Genomic DNA, 17,298 nt, shown 5'->3' on the forward strand with positions numbered 1-17,298 from the left:
TGTCAGTCAGTCGAACTGAAGCAAGTCGAGTTATGTACCTTGCCCAAAGGCACAAGACAAAAATGGCTAGAAATTGTTTGTCTAGTATTTTAAAATCACAGCTATTGTTAACCTCCCCATTAAAATTGTTGTTGTGTTCTTCAAATGAAATAGAAATGACCCATTCCTAACGTAGTGTTCTGCTCAAGACAAGAATAGGATGAGAAACACTAGATAGTAAATAGGAACAGACATATAGAGTAATTAATAACCAGTAGATATCAGCTTGATATGCTTGTATTTAATAAACACAAATGCCACTAAAAGAAATTAGTGTTTTCTCAAAGAAAACTGAAGTAAAGAGTTGACATGCAAAACTTTTTGAAATAAACTTTTCTTTTAAAACATAATTTCACTGCAGAAAGCGGAAGCACAGAACCGCTATTAAGTAAGAGGGTGGGGTTATGACTTGATGAAGGAGAAGTAACGAAGCTAGTAGTAGTGGTGGTGGGGAATGGGTGAAATACAACCTCACAAGGGATGAGGAGTAATGTGGGACATGGCCTGGGATGCATAACATAACGCAGGAGAAATAATGATATTACAACCAACTCCATTGTGAGTAGACAATTAACACACAAACTTATTAGGGGAGAATAAATGGAAGCACAATCTCAGTACCTGGCATGAGAAACATTGCAACATTAAAGCAGAACCTCCTGTGAAGGTAGAGCATTTGGGGGCGCAGAGGGTGAAAGAAACCTTAGTGACATGCCCACACCCTTGTAGACAGGAAGAGAGATCTTCCAATTTAGTTGAGGGAGAGATTTCACTCAAGTAGATGAGAAATAAGGAAACAGACAGAAAGTGCTGCTGTTGGAAAGGTGGTTGTGGCTGATCTTACGACAAAGAAATATTTCAATTTTCAATAGTTAATATTTTTTTAAAGGTTTGGATATAAATTTTTAATAATATTTTTTTTGTGTGTCTTCCTCCTATTTTGTTATAAATGACAGCTGCTATTGTCTACATTGCCAACTCATTTCTGTAGAATAGGTAGAAAAATATACTGTATATATGTGTATGTGTGTGTGTATACTGACACCAACACATATACATATACACGAAATACACAAAAATTCAAATAAATATAAAAAAGAAAGAAAAAAGAACAAACACAAAAACCACGTTAATGAAAACTTTAGAAATACTTATGCTTAAGACGAAGAGATAACAATAAAATGGAAGAGAATGTGCATTGCCATTAGTATTCGCAGTCCTGTACACAGCAGCTGGGGCAGTGTTGGCCTGCTATACTTACGATGATGGTTGTGGTGAAAAGAAACAAAAGTTGGTATCTTGCCTTTACCTGGGGGCGCCACCATCCTCTGCCACTTCTGGAACAGTGTCGTCTTCAGGCAGTCGCGTGGATTCAGTCCGTAGGCTTTGTGACGGGACATCAACTCCTGCATTGGTTCAAGAATCACACACAGCTGTAAAAAGAAAAAGATGGAAACTATGCAAAGTTATGTATGCAATGACCAAATGCTACAGAATTAACCCGTTAGCATTTAAACTGGCCAGATCTGGCCTATCACACCTACCCTACAACGTCATAAAAAAAATTAACAGTTGCCTCATCAAAATCTCATAGCTACAAGATACTTTTTTACTTGTTTCAGTCCTTTGACTGCGGCCATGCTGGAGCACCGCCTTTAGTTGAACAAATCAACCCCAGGACTTTGGGGGAACAAACACAGACACACAACGGGCTTCTTCCAGTTTCCATCTACCAAATCCACTCACAAGGCTTTGGTCGGCTGAGGCAATTAGAAGACACTTGCCCAAGGAATCATGCAGTGGGACTGAACCCGGAACCATGTGGTTGGTAAGCAAGCTACTTACAACACAGTTACTCCTGCACATGATTAATTCAAATCAATGTGAATAAAAAAAGCATTACTTTTGATAGAACAATGTGAATGCTAAAGGGTTAACTGAATTAACTGAAAGAGTAAGAGCAACACCTATGATTGCTAGAATGTTGAGGGGAAAGAGAGGAAGAAACCATTACTTGTGGGTTTATCTTCAGGAACCTTAATATTTGTAATGTAGTGGATTCTGATATAGTTGTTTCGATGGACTTCTGCAGTTTCCATTAACTAAATTTTATTCATAAGGCTGAGATCAACCCAAAGCTATGGTAGTAGACAGCTCACAAAGCACAGTACAGTGGGATCAAAAAAATTTACTACAATACTTTGCCATTGTTGTAGGGGTCCCCTTTCCACAAGTTATCTGGCGACTATGAAGCAACAAATATTGTTTCTAATTTTGAAGGGAGGGAGTTAGTTGATAACACCAACCCTAGTATTTGTCTGGTACTTTATTTTATTGACTCTAAAAGGAGAAACAACAATGCTGACCTAGGCAGGATTTGAACTCAGAACAAGGACAAATATATCAAGTTAGTTTTTCTTTTTTGATGCTTAAACAGTTTTGCTAGGGGTGAGATCATCAATACCATTACCTCCACCTCCTGCTTCAATGGTACTTTATTTTATTGACCACCCAGGAAGATAAAAGGCAAAGTTGAGCTCAGCAGTAATAGATCTCAGAATGTAGTGTTGAAACAGCATTTTGTTCGATGCTCTAATGACTGCTAGCTCACTGCCTAATAATAATAATAATAATAATAATGATTTTAAATGTTGGCACAAGGCCAGCTATTTTGGGGGAGTGGGTAAGTCAATTCCATTGGCTCCAGTGCTCAACTGGTACTTATTTTATTGGCCCCGAAGGGATGAAAAGCAGTTGGCCTCAGCGGAGTTTGAACTCAGAACGTAAAGACAGACGAAATGCTGCTAAGCATTTTCCCTGGCATGCTAATGATTCTGCCACCCTGCTGCCTGAATCTTTTTTACTATAAGAACAAGGCTTAAAATTTTCGGGGAAGGGGCTAGTTGATTACATTAACTCCACCCCACTCTACTGGTACTTATTTCATCAACCCCAAAAGGATGGAAGGCAAAGTTGATCTAGTGGAATAATAATAATAATAATAATAATAATAATAATTTATCAGCATCAGTGATTTGAATTCAAAAGTTCAGAGGTCAATGAGTACTAGTGAGCTAATACTCAATCACTAACACTTCCATTGTATGAAAGAAATTAATTAAGACAGTGAGTTTACTTATAGTTGCTCAGTAGCATCACACAATTCCCTCACACTCAGTAGTGCCTTTAAATTGGGGACAGTGACTGACAAATTGTGTGCTGGAAGTCTTGTTGGATCAGAGCTGATCTAGGAAAAACAGCACCATACACATATATTGTTGATAATATATGTAGTAGATTATTGGGTTCCCCCGCAGTACCTTGGGCAAATGTGTTCCCCTATAATCTCAGGTTATCAAATGCTTTGTAAATGGAAACTTCAGAAGCATGCTCTGTTGTGTTTGCGTGTGTGTGTGCATTTGAATGTTTACATTCTGCATTGAGCTACAAATAAGTTCTTGATGTCCCCTATCAACAAAATTGTTCTCTATCCCACCACTTTTGAAGAAGAGAGGAATGAAAAATTCCTTACTTGAAAAGCATGTCATGGGTAAGGGCATCCTGCTGTAAAACAATGCCTCCATAATATGTATTTGTAGAGCAACCAGTCCTTGCAAGAACTAGTATAGTTCTAGCCAGGTATGTAATGCATTTGATAGAATAGTGGCATATCATATACTATATTTATCATGAATGAGGTGATCTGCATGAGCAGGTGGGATGAATAACAGATACAATGAAACATACTGAGTGGATGAAACACCGTTGAAATCAGTGCACATAATTTGAAGTGACAGTGGCTTAGAGTGAAGAATCTTTGGAAAACAACTTGGGAAACGTTTTAGCTCTATACAATTAGACATATACAAAGCCTATGCAAAAATGGCTTGAAATAGGGGCAATGAAATTTTCTAGGCAGGGTTGTTCATATAACAATCAATGTAATAATATTAAATACAGACCGTTTTGTAGAAGCTGTTAATATCTTTAATTTGCAACATCTTTAAATTCCAGCATTGAAACTACAATTAAATAAGCATTTGATGGAAGCACTGTGCACAGTCTTTAGTGACATGACAGTGCCAATAGTAATTTGTCACTTTATTACTAGATCACAAACATTGGAGGTGGGTAGAGTCAATCTAAGTTAACCATAGTATAAACCCAAAAAGATAAAAAGCAAAGTTGCTATGGTGAGATTTGAACTCAGAATGCAATAAAGACCTGACTAAATACTAAATACTGCTATCACTAATAACAACAGTTAGTTTTGACCTCAGTAGATTACTTGATGCATGAAAGGCAGAGAGTAGCAAGGTTTGAACTTTTAAAAAATAACTAAAAACCACAAAACATTTCTCAAAGCACACAACCATTTCAGTCTACTACACCTAATAATAATAATAATAATTAATTAGTAATGTGAGCTAGGTTTCATATGAAAGTTCTGTGTGCTGATAACTTCTGTCATTTCAGAAGAAGCTATGCTCAGATGCAGGAAAGAAGTAGTTAGGAAGTACACAGGAGGTACATTGAGATCACAGGCAGAATAACAGAGAAGAAAATATTGGTACGTAGAAGATGCACCAGGGTAGTTAGCAGTAAGAACATCAGTGAAAGAAATTCTTTCAAGTATCAGGATGACTGTCCAGAACTATTAGCAATGGAGGCAGATGCCCAGAAAGCAGAATAACCAGAGTAACAACAGTATGGAAAAAAATTCAGGAGTCATTACTGCTGATATCAACAAAAGGTTTCTCTCTCTGAGTAACGGGCAGATTATGAGACTTGCATATGAGGTGTTATGTTGCATGAAATCTAGAAAGAAATGATTTGAGCTTGTTTGGCTGGATTATGTTAGTGTCTATGAATGATGAAGCATGTAAGAAGTGCCAGGTGATCTAGGTGGAAGAACCCTACTCTCAGGATATTGAACCTCATGGAGGAGGCAGTCAGTTTCCATCTGTTCATGTAAGCATGGATGTAAAAATGATGATGAATAACATTGATATTTGATATATCACACAAGGTTTCACATTTTGGAAACACTAACTTATAGTTAGCCACAGTACTTGATTTAATTGGCTCTCACAAAGATGAAATGTAAAGGGATGTAACTAAAAGGATGTTACCCTACTGATTCTGCCACTCACTACCCCCATCTAAAAATAAAAATAAATACAAATTAATATAAAGGCCAGTTATAGAATAGTTTTCACAAGCACTGAGTGTTGCACCACCAACAAATGAGTTATTAGATAGCTACCATACCTTCAAAAAATGGGAACACAGGGGTGACAGTGGAAAATTACTGTGAAGATATAAGACAGGGACTTGAAGGCTGTAGAATTCTGTCACTTCTGCTGCCAGGTGTTTGAATGACATCAGGGGACCCTCCTCTAATTGAATGCTATTGTATAGTCTTTCTCACATGACAGGCCCTTGGAGGCATAATAACAATGTTACATTGAAAGAGGAGGGAGTTAGAAAAGAAATTACAGGTATCTATGAATTATTGATGCTAGTGACTACCAAACTGTACAGGAACGACCAGACACCTGTTCCATGGTATTCCATAAACCAAGTACATAAATAACTCCACTTTGCCTGGTTCAGGGGCCTAGTGATAGCAACACCCACTGGTCATGCAAGCAGTCATTGATCCAGCATAAAAACCATGTTACTCTTGCAAGCAGAGAAAGATTACCAACAGAAGATCAAAGTTTCCATCAGCTCAGGCAGTAAAGCTTATAACAATTTGTAAAGGATATTATCATAAGAGAAAAGTGCTTTATGCTAACATGGGGAACTGTATGCGAAACACTATGGCAGTAAGGGAGCTTAATAAAGAGCTCTCATCAAATAAGGTTATTTTAAAAATTTATCATATATTGCAAATGGCAAACAGGTGCCATTGTCTTAAGTCCCTCGATTATTGGTTCACAGCATTTCTGTTCATGGCAGAAACGACAAAGGTGTGTGAATAGCTTAATACAATATGCTTTCCATACAGTTTCTGCCGACCAAATCCTTCCTAATTCCGGGATAATAGAAGACACTTGCCCAAGCATTGCACAGTGGGTCAGAACCCAAATGACATGCTATCAATTATTAAATTCTGGTGTAATAGTGGGGTGACAGATAGAAGCTTTAATGAATTACATTTATCTCGTGGATGTTTCAGCAGTTACTTGCTCACTCATAAGATATCTGTTACTCAATACACATAAACACCCACATGTATTGTTCATTTATTTAAGATCCATTCTTCCATGGTAGCAGAGGTTAAATGGAGGCAGTGTTTTAGAGCTTATTGCTAACCCATGTGTTTTTTGTCTCAGGAATTGTCAACATGACTGCTTTTGCTCATGTGGTTTCATGCTTAGATGCCACACAATGTAACCATCCACATGACAGGTTTCCATGCAGTCTGTTTACCAATTCCACTCACAAGGCATTGGTTGATAAAGGGCTATAGTAGAAGACCCAAGGTGCCACAGAGCAGGATTGAACCTGAAACCACTTGAAGCAAACCTGACCACACACCCATGCCTGGATCACATACACACACAAATAAAAAGGTACTAGATCGGAATTGATATGATTAACTAAAATACTTGAAGGTATGACCCCAGATTGTCTGCAGTCTAATAATAAGTGTTCTGCTTTTGCTGAGGGTCTTTGCTGTCTGGTTACTCAGAACCCCCCCCCCCCCAACAATCTATCTCATTCTTCCCCATGATATATAACTTTATTTACAAACATCTTTCTGTATTACAAGTAGGGAAGGTTGAGCAATAGAAATGCTTCTACAGCAAGGTTGTCTTAGTGTTAATCACACAACAGTAAAGTAAGGAAATTGAAAAATTTTTATTTCATTAATAGTTAAATTGGAGTAAGCAGAGTTGTGTGCCTTGGCCAAGGGAACAAGCACAATGGCAATAGTAGTAAGTGGTTTATTCTTTTACATGTTTCAGTCATTTGACTGTGGCCATGCTGGAACAAGATTAAAAAGATTTTTTTTTTAATGACAGCTATCAGTGGAACAAGCACTTTAACCTCAAAGTCAATGTATCTCATTGTTAGTATTTACTGGCACTGAAAGTTGCTGAATACCTGGTATTTGAATATATTAATACTTCTCCATGCAGTTTGGGCCTAGACATATGGGTTAAAAAAACAAAACAAACTAACAAAAACTGTCAGCTGTGTTGCCTTCCCTAATGGTGTGGCAATGGCCACATGCAGAGTCCCAGGAATTTTTCGATGGGAGGACACAAGATCAGAAGGGAATATAATTCCCAAAGAAAAGGGTGTAATAACATTATCTAGAAGGGCACACTTCTTTCTTGGAGTGGGGTGTGTGGGGATGGGAAGAATCCACTCCCCTCCAGACTTGCTAAAATGATAAAATCTTCAGTAATTATTCCCTTTACAGCACAAGCAAAAAAAAACGAACAGGCCAACAAAGGACTTCCTTGTGCTTGCTCAGTCTGCTAGAAATAGCAAAAATAAAGGACACATCATATAATGCAGCCCCTGATATACAAAAACACAGGATGGCCATGGCTGGAATAGATCGGTAGCAACAGCAGTAAATTCAGAATGCCACAACAGTGGGTACATTTGATACAATGCACAGTATTGCAAAAAGCAATGCAGGTTGTATCTATTGTCTCTCCAATTTTTAAAGCAAATATTTGCTTTATACAAAAAAGTCAACTAAATCTTCACAATATCATGGTTAGTCCACATTACTCTGTAAGGAGCATAGAGTCAGTTTCCCTGGAAGGGACATTGGTTCATTGCAGAATTACTCATTTTTAGAAGCTGAGTGGACCAGTGAAATGAAATGTTTCGCTCAAGATCACAACACATCACTCAATCCAGGAATCAAAACCACAATCTTGCGATCATGAGTTCAACACACTAACCACTAAGCCATACACCTCCACTTATATTTATATATACATATGTTAAATACATATCATCAGATTTTATGCAGGCAGTATACATAATAAAAATAGTTGTTCTTCACAATCTAAGGTGGAAGAGGCTCCAAAGCTGGTGCTATCAACTTCCTTAATGCTGACTGTCAAAATAATATATAGTTCTAGTCACTACTAGTACTAACTACAACTATCACTATTAATAAGGCTCTTACACTACAAGAAGTTGCAGCTCACTAATTTATTAGACATATTTTTGTAATTCTGGTTACAAACAAAAGAAAAACAATAGTGTGGAGAAATTACTCACCCGTAAAAAGTTAAGTGTATAATTTGTCAGACCCTGTCTAGTAATATTTTTACTTAATTGTTCAACCATAGCAGGATCTTGCTGTAAAAGAAAGAAGAAAAAAATCATTTTGCATATTTAGTATATATGTACACACACACACATATAAAAACAGATGCTTACATCTATACACGTCTATCTATCTATCAAGAATGGGAAGGGAAGTAAAAATTCCTTTAACAACTGTCACATTGCAACTGTGACCATATAATAGCATAAACATATCCCGTGTTAAGTTTTTCAAAGATACTGACCACATATGTCTGTTGAATAGCCATGCTTTATGTGTTTGTCATTTATACTCAAGAAACATTTAAATGTTTAAACTTGAAAAATGTTTTAGCCATATTTTAAACATTAATTTGTATATAGATAGATGATCAAAGCAATTAAGTATACAGTAGTATTTATAAACCAACAAAACAAGACAACCTAGAACAGCAAGGTCTTAATTTTTTATCTCCCACATTTAACCACTTCTTTCTTATACAAAGTAATTCCTATGCAGATATGGGTTGACCAAGTCTATAAATTTCAGATGTATCTTCACAACACTTGGTGGAGAACATATTTTTTACAGTTAGATGCTCTATAGGTAACCATTCAACCAAGAAATTGGGTGTGTCAAACCGGAGCAAAACGGAGTTATGTACCTTAGGTGACCATCATATTCTGTTGCGAGTCATTGGACTGCTTCTTCAATGGTTTATTCCATTTTTTATTTGACCGTTATTATTCTAGCATATCAAACAACAACATTGAACAACCATGGACAAACTGCAGCCCATGCTGAATGGAAGAGCCATGTCCCTTACAGCCTGCTTATCAAAAGACGTTGTCTATGCTTGACAGAGAAGCTTCTCTATTGACTTGTCTGTACAGAACATGATCAGTATAGTGTGGAGTAAAGTGTTTTACCTACCCTAAATTGTGACATAAGCTTAATAAGTGGAATATTTAATGATGTAGAAGTATTCATCTAATTGAATTTGAAGATGACGATGACAACAATGAGTCTGTGTGTCATCAGCTATCATGACCATTTCTAAAAGAAATCCAGAGTTAATAAACATGACAGGTAGCCCAACACATTAGTTACAACATTATCAAATAACACTACAATAACGTCTGTATCATCATATGCTCAGACCATACTAAAATAGGTCTCCCATGCCAACTTAAAGGTTGGAGCTTAATTCTAAAGTTAATCTAGATGAGAAATATAAATCTCTCCCAGGATAGAATATCAATCAATTTGCAAACAACATTTCAATATTATCAGAGAATGAAGTGCTCTGACCAGAAACAATAAAATACTGCAGTAGATTTGAACTGATGACCAATAAGCAGGTAGTCCAATACCTTAATTATACAGCACTTGGCTATCCCATCTCATTATCACTACAGATATTGCATTGTGCTATACTACATGGCACAGAACCATCGTTCATGATTTGTGTACACATGTTTTTATATCAAATATGCATACACAGTTTTTTATATGCTGGTGCCATGTGAAAAGCACTCAGCACACTCTGAAAAATGGTTGGCATTAGGAAGGGCATCCAGCTGTAGAAATCATGTCAAAACAGACAATCGGATCCTGGTGCAGCTCTCCGAGCTGCCCAGCCTGTTCCAGCACAGAAAACGAATGTTAAATGATGATATATATATATATATATATATATATATATATATGAGAATGTGAGAGTGGGAGAAAGCAGAAGGGAGATATGCCAATAAGTTCACAGGAATAGCGTGCCATTTTTATAAAATAAGAAAGAGAGAATAAGAAACATTACCTGCATTGCTATTACACTTCTTGGAATTAATTCTCGATGTTGTCTGGTAGCAAAATGCCATGATCGAATTCTCATGAGGTCATCAAATGTAAATTCTAAAATCAATCTTCCTTCAGTGACTACCTGTAGAATTGGATAAAAGAGAGTTCATGAGTTCATGACATCTTCCATTTTTATATATGCACACACACAAACACAAACACATTCATTAACTATTCTGATGCCAACCCATCTGAAACAACCTCTGAGTTTCAAGATATATAATTGTTCATGTTTGAAAGTGTTGACTATAAAGTTAAAATACTACATCATAATTTTGTGACCAGTTCCATAATAGAAAAAAAATCATACTATTACCTAACCACAAATTCTTATATATAAGTTGCAATGATAAATAACTCACACTTTCCCATTGTGTTTGCAACATTATAAACAAAATGGATTTGATTCATCCATGAGCTGCATGCTACTTTTTATGAACATGGATTGCAGCTTTGTACTTACTCCAAAGCTTTTACTCTAATAGCCCTGGAAACCATTTGCACGTTACATCCTTCTTTTTTGCCTTCTCCCCTACCAATCTCTCACTAATCATTTCAACAAACAAAACATTCTTAGCATTATGGTTTCCATGCTCTTTAACATATTCAATAATACATAACTTAAAACCAGCCAAACAACTCAAAAGGTTTACAATTTAGTCACTTTTTTCTATGAGAAAATATTTTTTAACAGAATTATTTTAACATTTCTAGCTACAAATCTGTGTATATGTAGGCAAGATGTTTCGACACAGTTTCTTTTGTTGACGGTCCCGGCTAATAAATTTTCTCTTGTTTACCCCTGTCAGTTTAAACATCTACACCATACAGACTTCCTAGGTAGTTATCTATATTCTTCTCAGCATTAAGTGGATGAAGTAAATCTCTTGTATGAAAAATTGGTCAAGCACAAGTTTAAATATTTCTCTCACAGGAGGAATCAAACTCAGTACTAAAAGCCAATGGATTGAGTTAATTTTACAATGAATGATTACTATGGTGAATGAACCTGTTTGAGAGTTGAATGTCTGGACCACAAACACAATACAATGTCAGTAGCCAAATGCAAATCACAGATCTCATCTTGTTACCTAGTAAATATCTCACCAATTTTGGCCATGCGCATTCTTACATACACATAACATGCTCATTGTCTCAAAGCAATAAGAAAGCTACATTGCTACCCTAATAGCTAGAAATAACAACCAAATCTATCTCAAATCACACCCTTCCATGTTAAACACGGAGAAATACATTTGATAATGTAATTCTTATTTTAAAAAATCAAAAAACAAACAAACTTATCTGCTTAATTAGGGCTGTCCTAGCACCTAAGCATAAAAAAAAAAGCAATTTTCTCAACTCCCACTGAACATCCAAATAGGTTTTTCACAATAGATATGAGATAATCTATATTTTTGTATGTATACATAAGCAGGAAAACAAATGTCTAAGATGAGTTTTTGACAAATAAAATTTAAATTCAGTTTAGTCAGTACCTTAGTAAACATGGGTTTGCCATGATGGGTGATCATCATAGCCTGGTCACAGTCTAGTGAAATGGTTGTATTATGGAATGATTCTTTGGGATGTTTTAGTAAGTAGTAGAGATCTGTTATGCCACCTTCAAATATACTGCGAAAATAGCGAGGTATTAAAGTCCGTCCAATTGCTGAAATGGGGAAAAAAAAGAAAAAGAAAATCAGAAAAGGTTACTATGAGTTCAAGGTTAACAAATTCACAAAAGAGTCTAACTTGAGTTCTTTTCAAGAATCTATTCCTAACCAATTTCAGAATGAATGTTAACAGATTGTTTTGATCTCCAAATCTCTTCAGCTAGTCTTGAATGAAACTTTACACTTCAACCACACGGCTCTGGACTTTATCTCATTGTGTGAAACTTCAGGCAAGTGTCTTCTGTAATAGCCTTGGTTCAACCAAAGACTTGTGAATGAAGTTTGGTAGATGGAAGTTGAGCTACCAAGTACTGGGGACATTATAATTGACTAAAACCAAGTCACTTGTAATCCAATGACTGAAACCAGTTAAAAGAGTAAATGAAGTGAATAGCTAGAAGAATCTAGAGCGCAGCAATTTACAGACGATTTGCTGATCGTTGTTTGATTCTGTCTAGTTTTCATAGAAAGTACACATACACACACAATCTTCCACTATAACTTTTATTGAGCAGTGAGGTCATTCAATTTGTTTAAAAAGGCGGATAAATTCCTTTCAGATCACACTCTATTGTCATAAAAAAAGAAAGGACTCATACACTGAGTGAATAGAAGATGGGGTAATATAAATGGAACATCTTTGGGCGTAAATCTGTTTGGTTCAAAGTTGACCCAAAGCTAAACAATGCAGGCAATGCATTTGAAATAATCTCTCTGCCCTACTGTTGAAATTGATGGTATTTCAGTAGTGAGGGCCATAAGCGAGGTTAATAAAGTGCTTAAGAAACACATTATAAGTTAACATGTTTAATAAAAAACAGTCTAGTTAATATAATGCTATGAGATGTGGTGAAGAAATAGGTAATGTGAGAGAAGGAGCTAAGATGTACATTAAGAAGTTCAACTGATCTTAGCTGTTAGGAACATTTGAATTACTATGTGTGTGTGTGTGTATAAAAAAGAGAGAGGTCAAATGTGACGTGGAGTATCATAAAACTATGGAAACTCACATCATTACAAAGTTTAAGTTCACACTCAACTGTCAAAATAATCTGGGCTTATCTCTGACTTCAGAAAACAATAAAAGATGAACCACAACCATTACATGTAGATCTTACAAAAAAAAAGTCTAATTGCTAAACATTTATATAGAAACACATGGGAGATATCTAAAAATATAGAAAACCTTACATATATATACACATTCACTTGACAAATACTTTTGAAGTTAAGACTTAGGTCATGTTATTAAATCCACTTATTAAATCATATATAGAATGATATGGTTGAGTAGATATTGTAGTGGTTTGTCAGCTTATATCAGAGGAATGCAAATTCACTGTTCCCCTGGACAGAAGAATTTTTCACTGCCCCAATTCACATACATATAATTATACAAACACCACCACTACTGCAGAGCAGCATTGTCAATGAAATAGCCCAGATGGGAGAATATGTGTATAGTCATGTTGAATTATTAAATCAACAAGATACTACTATACTGTGAGAATCACTGTCCAGATGGGTGAATATATAAAGTGCAAGATACTCTATTGTAAGAAAACAAAGCACCAGAAGGACGGAGAAAGCAAAGAAAATGAATTTGAATATTTTCCATCTTTCCACTGACTAATTGCCACACAATTTAACTCCCACCCACCCCATAACACTTGCACCAGCCACATTGTTTCATAAACCCACAATGTAGATGTATAGCTGCTCAATTTGCAACGAAGTTGACTCAGCAAGGAGACAGGGTAGCCACTATAGCATAAAAGGGGACTGTTGTATTTTGAAGACAAGAGACACAAGGTTCCTTATATCACAAAGGAAGGCAACTTGTCTAGAAGAGTAATAGTAGTACTGCTAAAGTAATAAGGGGCAGTTTGAACAAGAATCATGTTGGAATTGTGAAGAAAGGTTGTCTGTAAAGAGATTCAAACTTGGAATGCAAAAAAGTTTAATGAAATATAGCAAGGTATTTTATGCAACACTTTATATCAATTTTTCCATCCGATGTGCCCAGTATACACACTAAGGTATGATACTACAATGAGTTAACATTTTTTCACAGTGACTTTTATTGGTTTGGTTTAGAGAAAGGAGCAGTGCCCATAGCTTTTGCAAGTACTCTGAGATCAATGAAACTGATGCAGTTAATAATTATTATTCTTGAATAAAGCAGCAAGCTGGCAGAATTGCTAGCATGCTGGGCAAAATGCTTAGTGTCATTTTATCTGTCTTTATATTCTGAGTTCAGATTCTGCCAGAGTTGACTTTGCCTTTCATCATTTTGGGAGTTGATAAAATAAAATAAGTACAAGTTGAGCACTGGGGTCGATAAAAATCGACCTCAAACTTGCTAGCTTTGTACCAAAATTTGAAACTAATATTCTTCTTGAAGGTAGGACTGGATGCAGTGGTTAGTGCAGGGTGAGATTAAATTGCCTGAGTGGAAGTGACAGGAGACTAGCTACTCTGAAGAGAAGGAGCAACTGTAATAGTCTAATACTTAAACATTCATATAAAGACAGAAAGCAGACTTTTCAAAATATAGATTAATAAAAAGAAAAAAAAAACTTTATACACACAAACATTCACTTGATACTTTTGAAGTAAAACTTGAGAAAGAGCAGAGAGAAGAGACAAAATTATAGGATACTCACTGTATCGTTTTAGACCATCTTCTAAACAGAATGTTAAAGTTAATGTTGCATCATCTTCAAAGAATTCTGTTGCAAAGGCATCCCACCAAAGATTATCACTTTCCTGTGAGATAAAAAAAGAGAGAGAGAATAAATTTAAAATGTCAAAAACAATCTGAATATTGCTTCAATATATTTCTATGTAAGAGTTGGACAAGACAAAATCAGTAAAGTACCAGATAACAAGACACTCAGCTTTAAAAAGAATGGCTCTGTAAAATTATTGGAATTATTATTTAAAAATTTGAAATTTAATAAGTTATTTCTAATCATATTATGAATGCCGAATAGACCTAGATATAAGAAGTCTAAAAATAAAGATGGGAGGGGTTTTTTACAATTCAGTACATTTAATCATTCATTTGTTGGATCATGTATGATCCGGGAATTAAGCAACAAACCACAGACCAAAGGCAATACATTGGATTTGAATTACTTAACTTAAGATTGATTTCCTAGAGGTGGTGGTGGTTTTTTATACCCTTCCACAGATCAACTTTGACCTACAGACTCATATGCACACCTGTCTTTTTTTTTTTTTTTTATTAAAAATAGCAATGTGTGAAATTTGGCTAGTGTTTCTAGCAGATCAAATGAGATCATAGACAATCCCTCAAAGCCCCATTTTTTCAGAGAGAGGAAAAGTGTGGTGGTGAAGACATTAGTAAGACCACAATGCAAATGCTTGTTTCTTGGTCTCCACACATAGCCAATGTCAAGAGGAAAACAAAGAGCAAGTGAGGAGTAATCAATCCTAGTATTTGAATGGTACTTTGCTTATTGATCTCCAGAGGGATGTAAGGTGGAGTGAACTCATAGCACAGAGAGCAGAAAAAAAAGAAGAAAAAGCAAAGCATTCTAGCTGATTCTCTTATGAATTCACTACCTCCATGTGGGGTGGTGCGATAGTGGTGAAGAGTCACCCAACCCCAGCATAGTGTATTAGTAATACTTTATGCAATTTACTAAGGACAGGTGAAAGGTCCAGATTTGAAATCAGAATGCAATGGCACAAACAAAATGCTCTATAAAGCATTTAAATTAGACACTTAGTAATGTATATGGCCACTAATAGTAACATGCTACAGTGGCAAGGGTTTTTTCTATTTTCTTCCTGACCCCATCCCCAGAGAAAATTCTGAATTCTAATTAAAAGGAATGTACTAAATGGCACTGTAAATTTCCCCGCTCCTGACACCTATTCATGATTGATTTCTTACATTGGCACAAATGAAAGTGTGGTTGTATGGTTAAGAACACTACTTCTGAACTATGTGAGTCCAGGTTTAATTCTACTGCAGAGCACCTTGGACAAGTGTCTTTTATCATAGCCTCAGGTTGATCAATAACTTCGTGAGTAGAATTTAGTAGATGGAAGTGTGTGTGTGTGTGCGTGTGCGAGAGAGATATATCAAAAGATAAAAATATTGAGTAAAAAGAAAAACAGGTGGTGCTTTATTTTCATAAATATAAAGTACAAGACGAATTGCCCATTGAAAACATATGCCTGGTGATGCTAAGAGTGATGAAGGCAGGAAATCATAGTCAAATCCAGAATGTAAAAGAATGAAACTTAATGTTGTAGGACATTTAACCCTTTTGATGTCAGACCTTTGACATCAGTTTAATAAACCAACACACAGTTCATTTACTAAACTCCTCCCAATTCAGTTATTTTCAAAATTACTTGAAACACACAGCCAGTGTAATGTATTATATTAGAAATATAATCACACAAGTAAAAAGCTAAGTAAAAGTTTGCATACAGTCTCTTATATTAATCACTACATTTAAGAATATAGCCATAAAAGGATTTTAAAAGATTCACACACACACAGCCCTCTGAGATTTTGTAAATGTGTTAGATTTATGACTTGTTGATCCATCATTTGCTCTCTTTTTTTCGCCTTTTGAAATTCTCCTCCCTGTAAACCAAGTTTTAAAATGCTTAAACTCATCCTCAGACAGCACACAGATGAGCATGTGGGTCTGTATAATGTGCATGTGTGTATATTATACATGCATGCACATATGTCACTTATTTATTAACATACAAGTTTGCAGGACTTTCACTGGGACAGAACTTAAAAGCCTTTATTTATTTCCAGTATTTAACCACTTATTTCATAGAAAATCTGCATATAAGAAGAGACATGTAAGCTCAATTAAAGCACATGTCAAAATAATACAGCACAAACAGGAAAAACTATTGAAAATGTGTTTCACTAATTTTTGTTTTAATCTAAAGCTCTGCATTTCAAGCCACTGATCCATCAGTATAAATAATAACTCACTGAAAATTATTCAAACTTTGATCATTTTGTCTTTTTGTAGGCAATGTACATTCAGGATAGCATTATCTAACATTTTCTTCTTTTTAAGAAAGCAGGATGTAATTTGAGGGAGATTCAGTTGCTATTTTTAGTAGGCTGAACAGTTGCATAGAAGATCCTAATGAGATTGACTAACACAGCTCAGGCCACAGATACTTAGATGAAGGGAAATATAATGCTTTTATAACAAGAACAATACATGAATACACACACACACACACACACACACACAGTGTCGATCCTACCAAACCATGAAAACAGTTTAGCTCTGCAAGTATTATGGATCAACAACCTTATTAACCAGGTAATAGTCTTACAAATCTAGGTTTTCAACAGGTTTTACCAGTTTAAAAGAACTCATGTAAAAACCTAGTAGAGAACCTGCTCCCTGGTCTTTGAGAGTG

At 35.7% G+C, this 17,298-nt stretch overlaps 1 protein-coding gene across 11 annotated transcripts in view; it reads right to left on the bottom strand.

The window, feature by feature from the left end:
* Positions 1–17,298, bottom strand: part of LOC115218866 (LIM domain-binding protein 2) — a 181,574-nt gene that overhangs the window by 13,274 nt on the left and 151,002 nt on the right. For 5 of the 11 annotated variants that reach the window (XM_029788824.2, XM_029788826.2, XM_029788825.2 and 2 more), the window contains 5 exons: positions 14,523–14,625; positions 11,680–11,852; positions 10,140–10,262; positions 8,299–8,379; positions 1,301–1,472 (listed from right to left, as the gene is read on the bottom strand). In XM_029788824.2, coding sequence (XP_029644684.1) covers positions 1,301–1,472; positions 8,299–8,379; positions 10,140–10,262; positions 11,680–11,852; positions 14,523–14,625 — 652 coding nt within the window. The remainder of the gene's footprint in view (positions 1–1,300; positions 1,473–8,298; positions 8,380–10,139; positions 10,263–11,679; positions 11,853–14,522; positions 14,626–17,298) is intronic. The other 6 variants (XM_029788829.2, XM_036508867.1, XM_029788830.2 and 3 more) reach the window with 2 other exon arrangements.

This window comes from Octopus sinensis, linkage group LG14 (genome assembly GCF_006345805.1).
Source record: "Octopus sinensis linkage group LG14, ASM634580v1, whole genome shotgun sequence".
In the NCBI taxonomy this organism is placed as follows: Eukaryota; Metazoa; Mollusca; class Cephalopoda; order Octopoda; family Octopodidae; genus Octopus; species Octopus sinensis.